Raw genomic sequence first — 17,956 nt, 5'->3', positions numbered from 1 at the left:
GTTGTGTTTTCTGTTTGTTAACATTAGCTCAGCCGTCTTTCCACAAACCACTGGCGACGTCTGAGGTGCCCTCGCGATTCGCTAATTAGCTCTGGTTTTTTTTAGCTCGGTTACAAAGCTGTGGTAATTTGTTAAGTTTGCGCTCAGCAACAGTGGCAGAGTTCTGAGGCTGACGGATGTTTTCGCTGCTTCAGAACTTTAACGGTTGACATAATCAGGAAATTCAGGTTTTTCTTTCAGGTCTCTTTGAAGAGTTTTAAGAGCTGAGAGAGAGAAGGAAAGATTTCCACACAGTCAGGACGATATTACAGAATCTATTCCCCTATAACATCTGCCAGTACGTGTGTGTCACACCATTGTCCTTTTGTTTGCTTTTCAGTTGGATCGATCATTCAAGAATCCACCACTTCCCTCTGACAGTCGGTGAAAGTCTCTGGATCAGAGCCTGGGGTCTGCTCACGCCTTCAAGACGTATCACAGCGCTATTTTAAGCCAAACTGTGATTCTGTTTCGGGAGCATCATGTCTACAAAGAACATGTGGAGAGCGGGAACCTTTGCCGTGCTGTTCTGTGTGACGCTGGCCTTCCTGCTCATGTACACTTACCCGGATCGGCCCGGTCGTCCCCTCTCCAAGCAGCGATGCCCGTCCTGTCCGCACTGCGTGGCCAAGCTGGACAAAGACCCGTGGTTCGCCGAGCGCTTCAATCAGTCCCTGCACCCGCTGATGACCAGAGAGAACAGCGCCCTCTCTGAGGAAACCTATAAATGGTGGCAGGTGATTTTTTTTTTAGAGAGGGAATGAGGCCGAGAAGGTTTCCGTAAAGAGAGTTTTTTTGACCGATTTTAACCATAAAAGGGCCAGAAAATAACCTGTGAGTGCTAATAACGTTCAATATCTGGCAGATATTTACACTTGACTGCATGTTAAAATAGTGTATTTACAATTTTTATTGTTTTGTTTAGGAAAAAAAACACTGTAGTTGTACATGAATACCAGATTTTATGTGTTGAATTTACAATTTGAACAGTATACAACATGTTTTAAGTAGCGCTAGGCATGCTAACGGCGTCAACGCTAACGCATTTCGTGTTTCCATGACGACTGACCGGAAATGTTTACGTGTTTACGTGCCGCGGCACCGGAGTCCGGGTCACCGTTTACCAACTAGCTCCGTTAGCGCCTTTAGCGCCGTTTTTTTCCGGTCAGTCGTCAAGTGCATTAGCGTTAACATGTCCAGCACTATATTTTATTGTTTTATTTAGAAAAAAAACACTGTAGTTGTACATGAACACCAGATTTCATGTGTTAAATTTAGAATTTGAACAGTATACAACATGTTTTAAGCAGTGCTGGGCACGCTAACGACGTTAACGGCGTCAGCGCTAACGCATTTCGTGTTTCCATGACGACTGACCGGAAATTGACGTTATGTTTACGTGCCGCGGCACCGGAGTCCAGGCACCGTTTACCAGCTAGCTCCGTTAGCTGGGTCAGCTCCTTTAGCGCCGTTAGCGCGCCTACAGTCGAGCTGGAGCGTTCTGTTTACTAAACGAAAAAGAGCAGCGCTACAAATAACAAATAAACAAATAAACCTGTTTTTAAAGTTTAGCTTTACTTTAGAGACTCATTTTAACAAACGGGAGTCACGCGTGTGTTTTTCCCGCATTAGTGCATTAGCATTAACGTGTCCAGCACTATTTCTTATTGTTTTATTAAGAAAAAAACAATGTAGTTGTTCATAAGCACCAGATATCACTTGTTTCACTTAAAATTTGAAAATAGTACATGTTTTAAAGGTGCCATATGTAAGAATGTGGCCAAAAACTACATTCAAACTCAAAATACAGAGGTCTTTTAGGTTTCGTTTTCTGACGTAACTGGCAACCCGTGGTTGCTCGGCAGCTGAGACTCTACTGACTGCATTGATTGGTAGACGGCGGTAGGTGGCGCCGTAATCATGTCATGAATCTCTAAAGTAAGGCTAAACTTTAAAAACAGAGGTACGCTGCTTATTTGTAGCGCTGCTCTTTTCGTTTCGTAAACAGACTGCTCCAGTTCGACTGTAGGCGCGCTAACGGCGCTAAAGGAGCTAACGCAAACGGTGCCTGGACTCCGGTGCATCGGTGCGTACACATGACTTCACGCTTGTCTTTTTCCGGTCAGTCGTCATGGAACCATGTTGTGCGTTAACGTTAATGTGCACCGCACTAGATTTTGTAATAATGGTTTGCACTTCCAGGCCACCAGAGAAAAATAGCTTTAAAGGCGCCATATGTAAGAATGTGGCCAAAAACGGCTACTACATTCAAATTCAAAATACGGAGGTCTTTTAGGTTTCGTTTTTTGACGTAACTGGCAACCCGTGGTTGCTCGGCAGCGGAGAGTCTACTGACTGCAATGATTGGTAGACGGCGGTAGGTGGCGCCACATGACGCCAAAACGTGATTTCAAAACATAAACATGATTTACAGTCTGCAAAATATTTTTTTTGTTGTTGGTGAGTTCAGTTTGTTATATGAACATTATTCTCTGTGACACATTAGGAGGATTTTATGGCCGGTAGCTTTAGATTTATTACATAATGCACCTTTAAGTAACATGTTGTTTTGACACAAACAGGCTTGCAGAAACACAGTCCAACACAACACCGCCCCCTCACTTATTTGCCGTCTCTCTGAGTTCAAACCAGACACCAAATGAAGGCCAAAAGATCCCCTGTAGACCGAGCTAAACTGGCCCTGAGGTTATTTCGCTCGCCGCCTCGAGCTCCGCCGCCTCTGAGACCTGTTTCTGTCTCCGTTTGTGCGACCAGTCGCTGCAGGAAGAGCAGCATCCGGCCAACTACTCGGCCGTGATCGAGGAGCTCTTCCGGCTCGCTCCTGACAAGGTGGCCTACGCGGACGCCAGCCCCCAGCGCTGCAGGAGCTGCTCCGTGGTGGGGAACTCTGGGAACCTGATGGGCTCCCGCTACGGACGGCTGATCGACGCCAGCGATTTCGTCATGCGGTGAGTTGGCGCCTCCTTCTTCTTCTTCTTCTCTGGTCGGAATCAGGACATTGACGTAAAAAGAAGTGCACACTGGTGCCGGAAGTTAATGCATTAATACAAAGGTTTGTGTGTAGCTTTTAAATATAAAGGAACTATAAAGGAAGAAGCCGAAAAACGATCCGAAATCTCGTTTTAATCTTGAAAAAAAGCTTCAAACCGCCGAACCGATGATCAAAAGAGTCGACGATTCATTTGGAAATTCGTTAATAATCGATTAATTGAGTAATTATCATTATTCACTGCATAATTAATTAAAAAGCTCGGTTCTCTATGTCACCATGTTCCCAGAATCCCACAATAAATGTTATTTTTTCTCCACTGCAGCCTCTTTGACAGGTGTCACTAATCACATAAACGAATGAATGAACGAACGTTCTGTTCTTGTAATTACAGACACCTGTGTTTACCGACGACTTAAAGGGCCTCCTGGGAGGGAAAAATATCCACTTTTTCTTAACAGATGACTGTCATTAGCGTCAACAAAACAAAACAAAATATGATAATAATCACATTGTCGATCAAAATGTCAGAATATTATTCCCCCAAGTTTCCCGAGGCTTATTCTCAGGCTTGTTTATATTCAGTTTACCGTCAGATAATGAAGCAGGCAGCATGTCTGCAGCTGTTTTGTTAAGTTTTCAGCGATTAAACATGAACCTAATTTCCCGCCTTTTTTTTTTTTTTAAGCACCTGTACGGATTTAATTAAACCCTGTGACTGATTTGTGAAAAATAACTTGAAATATCACAAAAAAAGTGCCTTTATTGATATGTGTGGGGGAAACGTGCAATGATGATATTTAGAAATCATGCGACTGAAACGGTAGACGAGAAGAGAATATGTGAACTAATTAGAAAACTAAAATTTTTAAGAGATATGCGAGATATGCGAAAACGGATGCTTGTTCAGAGACGCTGACTATTACTGTGTAAAATGTCAAGTCATTCCGAGATACTTTTTGTTTTTGAGAATACAGTCAGCTCACTGTCAAAGTGCATCAGAGCAAATGGATCATTCCCTGATTTTCAAAAATTCATGAAAATTATTCCTTAAGAGCTTTACAAATATTTTCAACACATCCTTGTTCGGGGCGACGCCAACTATTATGATGGTAAATTTCAAGTCATTCTGAGATACTTTTTGTTTTTGAGAAGAAACTCAGCTTACTGTCAAAGTGCATCAGAGAAAATTGATTATTTCCTGATTTTCAAAAATTCATTAAAATTATTCCTTAAGAGATATGTGAATATTTTCAACTGATCCTTGTTCAGGGCGATGCTGACTATTATGATGGTAAATTTCAAGTCATTCTGAGATTCTTTTTGTTTTTGAGAAGAAACTCAGCTCACTGTCAAAGTGCATCAGAGCAAATGGATAATTCCCTGATATTCAAAAATTCATTAAAATTATTCCTTAAGAGCTTTACAAATATTTTCAACGGATCCTTTATCAGGGCGATGTTGACTATTATGATGGTAAATTTCAAGTCATTCCGAGATACTTTTTGTTTTTGAGAAGAAACTCAGCTCACTGTCAAAGTGCATCAGGGAAAATTGATTATTTCCTGATTTTCAAAAATGCATTAAAATTATTCCTTAAGAGATATGTGAATATTTTCAACTGATCCTTGTTCAGGGCGATGCTGACTATTATGATGGTAAATTTCAAGTCATTCTGAGATTCTTTTTGTTTTTGAGAAGAAACTCAGCTCACTGTCAAAGTGCATCAGAGCAAATGGATAATTCCCTGATATTCAAAAATTCATTAAAATTATTCCTTAAGAGCTTTACAAATATTTTCAACGGATCCTTTATCAGGGCGATGTTGACTATTATGATGGTAAATTTCAAGTCATTCCGAGATACTTTTTGTTTTTGAGAAGAAACTCAGCTCACTGTCAAAGTGCATCAGGGAAAATGGATCATTTCCTGATTTTCAAAAATGCATTAAAATTATTCCTTAAGAGATATGCAAATATTTTCAACTGATCCTTGTTCAGGGCGATATCGACTATTATGATGGTAAATTCCAAGTCATTCCGAGATACTTTTTGTTTTTGAGAAGAAACTCAGCTCACTGTTTTCAAAAATTCACTAAAATTATTCCTTAAGAGATATGCAAATATTTTCAACAGATCCTTGTTCAGGGCGATGTTGACTATTATGATGGTAAATTTCAAGTCATTCCGAGATACTTTTTGTTTTTGAGAAGAAACTCAGCTCACTGTCAAAGTGCATCAGGGAAAATGGATCATTTCCTGATTTTCAAAAATTCATTAAAATTATTCCTTAAGAGCTTTACAAATATTTTCAACGCATCCTTGTTCAGGGCGATGCCGACTATTATGATGGTAAATTTCAAGTCATTCCGAGATACTTTTTGTTTTTGAGAAGAAACTCAGCTCACTGTCAAAGTGCATCAGGCAAAATGGATCATTTCCTGATTTTCAAAAATGCATTAAAATTATTCCTTAAGAGATATGCAAATATTTTCAACTGATCCTTGTTCAGGGCGACGCTGACTATTACTGTGTAAAATTTCAAAAGGGTAAAATTCCTAAGGATTATTCCTTAAAACCAGTGCCTTCCACGTACCCACAATGCAATTCACCCAGATCCTATAAAGCCTCCTTTATAGACCATTATGAATATTGAGCAGCTGTGGCTTATCAGCTAAAGCCCCTTGTTTGCTCAGCAGATTGCTGTTGTAAAATAGCAGACAGTCAAAATAAGTACTTTGGCTTCAGAATAATGGAATTCTGTTGAGTGGGTGTTATTTGCTCCACCGGTACAAAGTCGTCCTATAGCACCGAGAATTAGATTTAAACGAAGAAGGCTTAAATCGGACTTTTAACAACAACATCTTCTCAGTTAATTGTTTGTCTCGTCTTCTCCTTCGATAATTCTTGAATGCAACGCCACCTCAGGTGAGGAGGGGAAACACATAAAAGAGAAAGTTAAAAGACGTTAAAAAAATGTGTTAAATTCAGACTTGCAGACGTTAAAAGAGTTCTTTTTTCAGTATTAAAATGTCATTTAAGCTTGAATCTTACTAACTTGGACCTCGAAATGCCGATTTACGCTCACGATCACCCTTTGGTTTTGTTGGTTTTTGACAAAACAAGACATTTGAGAAGATGTTTCCAACATTTTTGAGGTTTGTGAAACACCGATCCAATATTTAGTCATCAATAATTCAAGAAAATAAGTCTTGATTACTATAAGCGTAGACATGCAGCAGTAATCGGACTATGAATCGCATTGTCCAGGTATGTTAGTCCGACTAAGGCTCGCTCGTGTTCACGTGACATTAAGAAAACCAATTTCTACGTCTTAGTCCGACTAAAATTGGACTTTTAACAGTGAGTGAATATAAGTGGATAAACAATAAGACATTGGCACTGGTTCAGGAAACACAAGTCTAGTTCCATGCAATGTCAATTGTTCTTGAATGCAGCGCCGCCTCAGGCGAGGAGGGGAAATGCATTATTCATAAAGTGTGTAAATGTTTTAAAGTGAACTCAGACTGCCTGAATGAGTCCAGTCTCGCAGGGAGACGATCGGGTGTGAGAACGCCCTCAGTCCCGGTCCGGTGGACCCAGTGCCGCTGCGTGTTTTAGATGTCGCCTTGCTCCAACTCACCTGATTCAACTAAATGGCTCATGATCAGGTTTCTGCAGTGTTTGCTGATGAGCTGAGGAATTTAAATCAGGTGAGACCGTGTCCTGCAGCATACATACTGCATGCTCTCTGGTTCTTTTGGTTCTCCTTTGCTTCGACGACACATTTTTCAATATTACGCGCACGGTTTCAGGGCAACGTTGTGTTCAGAATGACTCACGCGTGTCTTTTCAATGCAGAATATTATGATGTGATCGTTACATTGTCTCTCTCGCTGCCGCACAGCGTGTTTTATTTGAACCGGTGTGTACCTGTAGTGTTGTACTGTGATGTGTGACTGTGTCATCGCTCATATTTATACCAGTGAATTGAGGAGCAGTGGTGCTTCGATGCCCCGATGATGTTCTTTAGATTGGATCCTGAAGGCAGCAGGATTTCAAAGATTCATGAAAATTATTCCTTAAGAGGTTTGCAAATATTTTCAACGGATCCTTGTTCAGGGCGATGCCGACTATTATGATGGTAAATTTCAAGTCATTCCGAGATACTTTTCAAGCTCCCTGTCAAAGTGCATCAGGGCAAATAGATAATTTCCTGATTTTCAAAAATTCATTAAAATTATTCCTTAAGAGATATGCAAATATTTTCAACAGATCCTTGTTCAGGGCGATATCGACTATTATGATGGTAAATTCCAAGTCATTCCGAGATACTTTTCAAGCTCACTGTCAAAGTGCATCAGGGCAAATAGATTGTTTCCTGATTTTCAAAAATTCATTAAAATTATTCCTTAAGAGATATGCAAATATTTTCAACAGATCCTTGTTCAGGGCGATATCGACTATTATGATGGTAAATTCCAAGTCATTCTGAGATACTTTTTGTTTTTGAGAAGAAACTCAGCTCACTGTTTTCAAAAATTCACTAAAATTATTCCTTAAGAGATATGCAAATATTTTCAACAGATCCTTGTTCAGGGCGATGCCGACTATTATGATGTCAAATTTCAAGTCATTCCGAGATACTTTTTGTTTTTGAGAAGAAACTCCGCTCACTGTCAAAGTGCATCAGGGCAAATGGATCATTTCCTGATTTTCAAAAATTCATTAAAATTATTCCTTAAGAGGTTTGCAAATATTTTCAACTGATCCTTGTTCAGGGAGATGTAGACTATTATGATGGTCAATTTCAAGTCATTCCGAGATACTTTTCAAGCTCACTGTCAAAGTGCATCAGGGCAAATAGATTGTTTCCTGATTTTCAAAAATTCATTAAAATTATTCCTTAAGAGATATGCAAATATTTTCAACAGATCCTTGTTCAGGGCGATATCGACTATTATGATGGTAAATTCCAAGTCATTCCGAGATACTTTTTGTTTTTGAGAAGAAACTCAGCTCACTGTTTTCAAAAATTCACTACAATTATTCCTTAAGAGATATGCAAATATTTTCAACAGATCCTTGTTCAGGGCGATGCCGACTATTATGATGTCAAATTTCAAGTCATTCCGAGATACTTTTTGTTTTTGAGAAGAAACTCAGCTCACTGTCAAAGTGCATCAGGGAAAATGGATCGTTTCCTCATTTTCAAAAATTCATTAAAATTATTCCTTAAGAGATATGCGAATATTTTCAATGGATGCTTGTTCAGGGCAATATCGACTATGATGATGGTAAATTTCAAGTCATTCCGAGATACTTTTTTTTTTTTTTTTTTTTTAAAGAAGTAACCGCAGTGCACCTTTTAAGCGCTTCTACAGTTTGTAATCACTTTGCTTAAATAGGAATTTACTTGAATCTTAAAAGCTGTACCTCCTCAAAATGTCTTTTAAATGTGCTGAATTACTGCAATTTATTTCCAATCAAGATTGAATTCATCCTCAACCTGTCTTTTTTTTACCCATTTGTTATTGTGTGACACAAAGTACAAGCGCTCGATTGCCTCATGGGCTGCACCTACACTACAAATGTGTCACCAGGGCACTGTAAAGAAACAAGGACCATCCATCACGTCCATTTGGAGGTTGTTGGGGTTGGGTTTTTTTGTTTTATTTCAAACTCTACTGAAGGAAGGAAACATAAAAAGAAACATTAACAGCAGTAGCGGTAAATATTTCCCTCCGCAGAACTGAACGCTCTGATGATTTAAGTGCAAAGTCGGGGGGGCGGGGATCGTAAAAAGAGCTTGTGCAGCTTTATTCTTACCTGATAACCGCGAGTAACTGACTGTACGTTCTTTCTATGTTGGAAGAATTCCCAAAAAAGTCCGTAAGAAACTTTGGAGTATGAGCCCGTTCTGTAAAAACTAAATTACACCACACACATTTTCTCTTTTCTTTAAAAAAGTCAGGAAAGGGAAATGTGCTCTTCACTCCTCACAACAAGGCTTCTCAGGGTTTTCGATGGACACACACACACACACACACAGATGGGGGGGAATAAGAGAGTGTGAAGCCTAAATGTCAAGCTAAATAATTGAAGTCAAACAAAATGGCAACACATTCTGATTATCAGACGATTGATCGGTGGGTTCAAAGGGTCAAAGATCCTTAATAAGGATTCCATCGCTTGTGTTTTATCTTCATTTGCAATTTCATTTTTGACGTTAAATCACCGTTTTTAAATGGAAATAGTTTGCGAGTGAAATTACCGTAAATAACCACACGTTGGCTTTGACATGCAACAACTTTTACTCAAGGGTAAAAAAAAAAGTATCTCGGAATGACTTGAAATTTACCATCATAATAGTCGGCATCGCCCTCAACAAGGATCTGTTGAAAATATTTGCAAAGCTCTTAAGGAATCATTTTCATGAATTTTTGAAAATCAGGAAATGATCCATTTGCCCTGATGCACTTTGACAGTGAGCTGAGTTTAGTCTCAAAAACAAAAAGTATCTTGAAATGACTCGAAATTTACCATCATAATAGTCGGCATCGCTCTAAACAAGGATCCGTTGAAAATATTTGCAAAGCTCTTAAGGAATAATTTTCATGAATTTTTGAAATTTAGGAAATGATCCATTTGCCCTGATGCACTTTGACAGTGAGCTGTTTCTTCTCAAAAACAAAAAGTATCTCGGAATGACTTGAAATTTACCATCATAATAGTCGGCATCGCCCTGAACAAGGATCCGTTGAAAATATTTGCAAACGTCTTAAGGAATAATTTTAATGAATTTTTGAAAATCATGAAATGATCCATTTGCCCTGATGCACTTTGACAGTGAGCTGAGTTTCTTCTCAAAAACAAAAAGTATCTCGGAATGACTTGAAATTTACCATCATAATAGTCGGCATCGCCCTGAACAAGGATCCGTTGAAAATATTTGCAAACGTCTTAAGGAATAATTTTAATGAATTTTTGAAAATCATGAAATGATCCATTTGCCCTGATGCACTTTGACAGTGAGCTGTTTCTTCTCAAAAACAAAAAGTATCTCGGAATGACTTGAAATTTACCATCATAATAGTCGGCATCGCCCTGAACAAGGATCTGTTGAAAATATTTGCAAAACTCTTAAGGGATAATTTTAATGAATTTTTGAAAATCAAGAAATGATCCATTTGCCCTGATGCACTTTGCCAGTGAGCTGAGTTTCTTCTCAAAAACAAAAAGTATCTCGGAATGACTTGAAATTTACCATCATAATAGTCGGCATCGCCCTGAACAGGGAAAATGGATCATTTCCTGATTTTCAAAAATTCATTAAAATTATTCCTTAAGAGGTTTGCAAATATTTTCAACTGATCCTTGTTCAGGGTGATGTCGACTATTATTATGGAAAATTTCAAGTCATTTCAAGATACTTTTTGTTTTTTTGAAGAATGTCAGTGATTTAAATCTGGAAAAACATGGGGACGGGAGGATGAGGAGGAGGAGAAAATCGACGCAGCTCAACTTTATAGAGTCATTGAAGTTGAGTGAATTTGCTTGATGCTTAAAGTGCAGATCCCTTCCAGTTATATTATAAATCACTCGTCGCGGTTTCTCCACAGTGCAGGTGACACACTCGTACATAAGCTCCAGGATTTAACGTGTGAAACTATCGATCGCGATTGTTCTGCACTAATGTGTTAGTTGCTCATTCATTTGCATCGTCTCTTTGAATTCTCTTTAAATTAAAAAACAAAAAAAAGCCTGAAGCAAAGCATTGTGTTGTGAGAAATGGGCTTTTTCAAAGGCTCGATACATCTGCTGCACTTAATTTCAGGTCCATCTGGTGCACATTTCCATTGCTGAGAGGAACGTTACAGAGCAGAGGCTGAATATTGATTCGCACCAATCTGAAATATTCGCCTCCTTAGAGCGTTTGACACCACACGCCCCCACAAGATTAAGTGAACCAACAGCTCCGCCTGGATCCACTTAACAACTTAACTTCCCGAGAGCCCTCACAGACCTGCCGTCCTGTAAAAAATCACCTCCTTCAGTGAGAAACGCAAAAAAAAAGGCCGAAAATAGCAGAATAAACTGAAAGGAAACGACCTTATACACAAGATACAGGCGTTAGAAACGTGTCCTTTAGCAACACTTACTGAGAAAGTGATCATAAACAATGTCAGTCCAAGACGAGTTCGTTCAAATGCGTAGACGAGCCATTTTTGTTTTTCCAAAATGGCCGACTTCTTGGTGGGCGGAGCTAATGGAAGTACATTAGAAATTTATTTGGAATCACGAGAAAAACGGAGTCCGCCAAGTTTGGTTAAAATCGGAACAACTATGTGCGACTTAGTTCTGAAATTCAGCATTTAATGCAGTTAGTGCCGGACGCTAATGTTAACGCGGGTTATTTGTCGCGCTGCTCTCTTCGTTTAATAAACAGACCGCTCCACTTCCACTGTGGGCACGCTAACGGCGCTAAAGGAGCTAGCGGAGCTAACTGGTTAACGGTGCCTGGACTCTCTGAAAAACTGCGTTTCTTTAGAGACTCGTTTAAACAATCGGGAGTTCCATAAACACGAGGTCACGCGTGGCGTCAGTTCCGGTCAGAAACCTCAGCCCTTGGAAACCTTATTTCTAAGAGCGTAAGAGTGATTATTTTCAGAAATTCAAAATGATGATGATCGAATGTCTTGTTTTTGTCCACAAACATTTCTGGGTTGTTGTTGTTTTTTATGATTTTTTTTGTTATCTGGATCGAAGAAACAAAGTAAAAATATTCACATTTAAGAAGCTGAAACAATCAGAAATCTTACAAGTAGTTAAATCTAACTTTTTAAGATTTGTGAATTCAATTTAAATGACATCACATAGTGCCAAGAAAACAACAAAAATATTCCCAGCGTCCTGACGGACTCACGGCTGAAAATGTCATGTTGTTGTGTCGTCTCCGAGTCAGTAATGAGGTAAGATGTTATCGCTCAGACCAGAAACAGGTATTGCTAGTTGTGTGTGTGTGTGTGTGTGTGTGTGTGTGTGTGTGTGTGTGTGTGTGTGTGTGTGTGTGTGTGTGTGTGTGTGTGTGTGTGTGTGTGTGTGTGTGTGTGTTGGGGGGGGGGGTCAGCTTCATGATGTCTTCTCGCTGTGTCTCGACATATCCGCTCACAAATCCACTGTCAGACAGTGTCCCCACCAATTACTGCTGCAGACTGACGGAGTATTGTTGGACATACTAATAGGAACCCCGTCGCCCAGCGTGGCCATTAAACAACCGCTAGATTTCCCTCAATGGGCTCAAATCAGACATGTGATGTTTTTGTGTTTAGTAATGGCGGCATTAGCTCTACCCCTCTGATGATTATGGATATTAATATAACAATAGGCTGATATATATATATATATGCTTGCAGAATTAACCAGGGTCGTACCAAGGGCTTTGAGGAGGATGTGGGCAGCAGGACAACTCATCGCGTCATGTATCCGTGGAGTGCCATGGACGTGGACGATGACACCAGGATGGTGCTGATCCCTTTCAGGACCATGGATCTGCAGTGGCTCGTCCGTGCTCTCACCACAGACGCTGCTCACAGGTGAGTCTTATCCATCTTCATCCGGTTTCTACTGCCAGTCCATTACAGGGCCACAATATACACAAACATGCACTCAATCACTCTCGGACCAATTTAGGAGTGTCCAATTTACCTGGGGTATACTCTTGCCTAGGCCAGACTATACCTCTCTAGGCCAGACTACCAGACTATACCCTGCTAGGCCAGACTATAACCCTGTAGGCCAGACTATACCCCTCTAGTCCAGACTATACCCTTCTAGGCCAGACTATAGCCCTCTAGGCCAGACTATACCCTTCCAGACTAGACTATAGCCCTCTAGCACTGACTATACCCTTCTAGGCCATACTATACCCTACCAGGCCAGACTATAGGCCTCTCGACCAGACTATAGCCCTCTAGGCCAGACTATACCCTTCTAGACCAGACTATAGCCCTCTATCCCAGACTATACCTTTTTAGACCAGACTATAGCCCTCTAGGCCAGACTATACCTGTCTAGGCCAGACTATACCCCTCTAGGCCAGACTTTACCCTTCTAGGCCAGACTATACCCCGCTACGCCAGACTATACCCCGCTACGCCAGACTATACCCCTCTAGGCCAGACTATACCCTTCTAGGCCAGACTATAGCCCTCTAGGCCAAACTATACCCTTCCAGACTAGACTATAGTCCTCTAGCACTGATTATACCCTTCCAGACTAGACTATAGCCCTCTAGCATTGACTATACCCTTCTAGGCCAGACTATAGTCCTCTATGCCAGACTATACCCTTCCAGACTAGACTATAGCCCTCTAGGCCAGACCATACCCTTCTAGGCCAGACTATACCCCTCTAGGCTAGACTATACCCTTCCAGACTAGACTATAGCCCTCTAGGCCAGACCATACCCTTCTAGGCCAGACTATACCCCTCTAGGCTAGACTATACCCTTCCAGACTATACTATAGCCCTCTAGCACTGACTATACCCTTCTAGGCCAGACTATAGTTCTCTAGGTCAGACTATACCCTTCCAGGCCAGACTAAAGCCCTCTAGGCCAGACTTTACCCTTCTAGGCCAGACTATACCCCTCTAGCCAGACTATACCCTCCCAGGCCAGACTATACCCCTGCAGGCCATACTGTACCTGGGGGTATACTCTCGCCTAGGCCAGACTATAGCCCTCTAAGCCAGGCGATACTCCTCTCTTATTTTAACGACCTAATCCATCACGTAAACCATGAACATGAACAGGTTAATTTACCTTTCTTCTTTTTTTTTTAGTACCAGATTGCTGCAACAAACCAATTAGCTGCCTGTTCCTATCTGGTCGCCATAACCAGGATAATCACCAGCTGCCTCATTTTCATTTTCAATGATCCATAAACATTAGCTTAATTACCGGACATCCAGAAAAAGGAACCTGTGCCAACGTATATACCTCTGCCAATAACTTAGACGGACGGACGGAGGACGAGTAAATCCGAAACAAAATGTTTCCTGTAAATGTGCCGTGATCTTCCAACTCTGCCAAAGCAATCATTCTGCGTCATTAAATTTCACTTTACGGGCAGTGCCGTCAGCGTCAGGGCCCCACAGTCGCTGTTACATCTTCACTGGGTGTTGTGACTTATTTGTCTTATACTTTCTCATCTTGTTAAGTCGGATTGGCGTTGAATCAGACTATACCCCTCTAGGCCAGACTTTACCCTTCTAGGCCAGACTATACCCTTCTATTCCAGACTATATTCCGTCCTGAATTTAAATGGCAGCTGTCCAGGGATACGAGTTCATCTTGTAAATTTGTTTTTTTTTTGATAGTGAACATTCCCTTTCTGTCGAAATCGTGTCTTGGTACGATCCCTTTTAAGCGCCCTTAATGTATTTTGTGTTTTTGATAGTGCTGGGCACGTTAACATGTTAACAGCGTCAACGTTAACTCACGCATGATGCGTTTCCATGACGACTGACCGGGAAAAAGACACACGTGACGATTTACTAAAACGAGTCTCTAAACTTACGCTAAACTTTAAAAACATGACGTCACGCGCGTCTTTTTCCGGTCAGTCGTCATGGAAACGCGTCATGCGTTAATGTGCGTTAACGTTGACGCCGTTAGCCGCCGTTAGCGCGCTAACGTGCCCAGCACTAGTGACAGCGAATTCCCTTTCCATTGGAATCGTGTCTTGGTACAACACCCTTTCCTCAAGCGTCCTTAAACTCTTTTGTGTTTTTGTTAGCGCTGGGAACGCTAACTGGGGCGCTAACGTTAACACCCGGTGCGTTTCCATGACGACTGATCGGGAAAAAGACGCACGTGACGTCACGTTTACGCGCCGCGGCACCGGAGTCGTGTCATGCTTACGTGACTCCCTCTCAAAATGAATCTCTAAAGTAAGGCTAAACTTTAAAAACAGAGGTACGCTGCTTATTTGTAGCGCTGCTCTTTTCGTTTCGTAGACAGACCGCTCCAGTTCGACTGTAGGCGCGCTAACGGCGCCAAAGAAGCTAACGCAAACGGTGCCTGGACTCCGGTGCCGCGGCACGTAAACATGACGTCACGCACGTCTTTTTCCGGTCAGTCGTCATGGAAACATGTCGTGCGTTAACGTTAATGTGCCCCGCACTAGATTTTGTAATAATGGTTTGCACTTCCAGGCCACCATAGAAAAATAGCTTTAAAGGTGCCATATGTACGAATGTGGCCAAAAAACAGTTACTACATTCAAATTCAAAACACTGAGGTCTTTTAGGTTTCGTTTTTTGACGTAACTGGCAACCCGTGGTTGCTCGGCAGCTGAGAGACTACTGACTGCAATGATTGGTAGACTGCGGTAGGTGGCGCCACATGACGCCAAAACGTGATTTCAACACATAAACATGATTTGCAGTCTGCAAAATATTTTTTTTAAATGCAAATATTTTGTCTGTACTGTTGTTGTTGGTGAGTTCAGTTTGTTATATGAACATTATTCCTGAGTCTCTGTGACATATTAGGAGGATTTTATGATTTATTACATAATGCACCTTTAAGTAATCTCGGCTGTGGTTGAAGATTATAATCTAGTCTTTTGTGTTAGCTCGGCCGTGTCCCCCCCCCCTCAGTAAAAATGCTCTCTGTGTGTTAAAGGGTCGCACTTTAACAGAATTAAGGTGTAAAATAACACAGCAGATGCATCACAGGTCATTTTCATGTCACTTTAAATCACAGTGGTGTTAGAAAACACAATAAACTGTACAGCACAGAATCCTAAACAGCAGCATTTCACCACTGTGTGTAGAACTGAATTTTAATTAGACGCGTTTGCTGCACAGGCAACAGCCGTGATAATAAACCGCGCCCTTTAATTGGAAACCTTCGTCGGGATTGTGATCTTATATCATTTCTTTTTTTTCCTTCTCGGTCATTAGTATGCCGTCCTGTTTCCCCCCCTCGCTCATTGAGGAAATCTGCACACGTGCTTTGTTGAACTTGCAATTGTGTGGAATTTTTAGACCTTTAGAAGTGCGTCGCTCCTCCTGAAAAACAAGTGTTTTTTTTTCCAAACCATATAATACAATATTTTTGAATGATTACATTTGAATTGAAAATTGTGTTTTCTTTTGTGTTACAGGGTCAAGTTCAACAAAGATACGGTAGGTTCATTATTTGAAATTAGTGTCTCTTCTTCTGTAAAAATGACTATTAGTATTAATTAATTTAAAATAAAAAAAACTATATCTTCTCATCGTATGTTTTCTTTCCTCGATGTTATAATATATATATATGTGTGTGTACAATATATATATGTGTATATATGTATATGTATATATATATGTCTACATATATGTATGTATGCATAAATATATGTGTATATATGTATATATGTGTATGTATATATATGTATATATGTGTATGTATGTATATTTATGTGTGTATGTATATATGTATATATATATGTATGTGCATATATATGTCTACATATATGTATGTATGTATAAATATGTGTATATATGTATATATATGTATGTATGTATATATATGTGTATATATGTATGTATGTATGTATGTATATATATGTGTATATATATGTATGTATTTATATATATATGTGTATGTATGTATGTGTATATATATATGTCTACATATATGTATGTATGTATAAATATGTGTATATATGTATATGTACAATATGTATGTATGTATATATATATGTGTATATATGTATATATGTGTAACTATGTATATATATGTATGTATATATATATATATATGTCTACATGTATGTATATATATATATGTATATCTATATATCTGTGTACAGTATATGTGTGTGTGTGTATATATATATCTATCTATATATATAGATAGATATATATAAAGTATATAATTATAAAATATAAAAAATATGGATACTAATAAACTAACCCTAGACTATATTCTAATGTGTACTATGGAATGGACCATTATTGTTACCAAGGGCATTAACGTACAGCGCAGGCTGAAGGTTAACTCATAGCTCTTGTTCATTCATATCGTCCTGAGAGTTTATTTTTCCCCGCTTTCTTAAAACTAAAAAACTTGACAGTCAAATTCTTCTTGCAGGTGTTGATTTACAACCCGGCGTTCATCAAATACGTCCACGACACTTGGCTTGAAGATCACGGACTGTATCCCTCCACCGGGTTCCTCACCTTGGTGATGGCGATCCACGTATGCGACGAGGTGAGCGGAGGTGGCGACGCCGTTTTTTCACGAGCTGTTTTCACGTCGTCTTTGGACCTGAACTGAGCACATTTGATTCCTTGTCTCCTCCAGGTCAGGTTGTTTGGTTTCGGGGCCAACCGCTACGGAAACTGGCACCACTACTGGGACGAGAGCTACATGGCTGGAACCTTCCGACATCCGATGTCCCACGACGTGGATCATGAGCGCAACGTCACCTTGCATATGGCGGAGAATCGCGTCATCCAGATGTTTAAAGGCGTATAATGGCGAGCTATCGGGACGAGCGCCAAAGGAACCGCAGCAGCCTTTGAATCATTCTTTTTTTTCACCCCTTCACCTCACGGCGGAACAAGAACATTTATTCGTCAAGTCTGTTCGTCTCTACATTCTCGGCTGACGAATCTGGACTTCCCCTCGTCTTTGTTTCCAGACACAGGTCCCTGACAGACTGTCGAGACGAGACAAAAGCAACACCTCTGCCGCCTCTTTTATTAGGATTCGATCGTTCTTTTTGTGCCACGTCTGGAAACCGGTGACCAAGTGTCACTAATGTTACAAACAAAACAAAACAGCATTGATAAAGCATTGATTGGTAAATTCATGCTAACACAAAAGAGTTACTAGGTAATTACCAATGGT

General features: G+C 40.3%; 1 protein-coding gene across 1 annotated transcript; it reads left to right on the top strand.

The window, feature by feature from the left end:
* Positions 1-521: 521 nt before the first annotated feature.
* LOC310935679 (CMP-N-acetylneuraminate-beta-galactosamide-alpha-2,3-sialyltransferase 1-like) lies at positions 522-17,581 on the top strand (the record flags this gene model as incomplete). The annotated part of the gene is made up of 6 exons (XM_083899613.1): positions 522-776; positions 2,815-3,008; positions 12,465-12,644; positions 16,224-16,245; positions 17,195-17,314; positions 17,408-17,581. 6 exons carry the CDS (start codon positions 522-524, stop codon positions 17,579-17,581), a joined length of 945 nt encoding a protein of 314 aa, XP_083755739.1.
* Positions 17,582-17,956: the final 375 nt, after the last annotated feature.

This window comes from Microchirus variegatus (genome assembly GCF_963457635.1).
Source record: "Microchirus variegatus genome assembly, chromosome: 13".
NCBI lineage: Eukaryota > Metazoa > Chordata > Actinopteri > Pleuronectiformes > Soleidae > Microchirus > Microchirus variegatus.
Note: the sequence above shows the minus strand (reverse complement) of the source record. Positions and strands in the feature narration are given on the sequence as shown.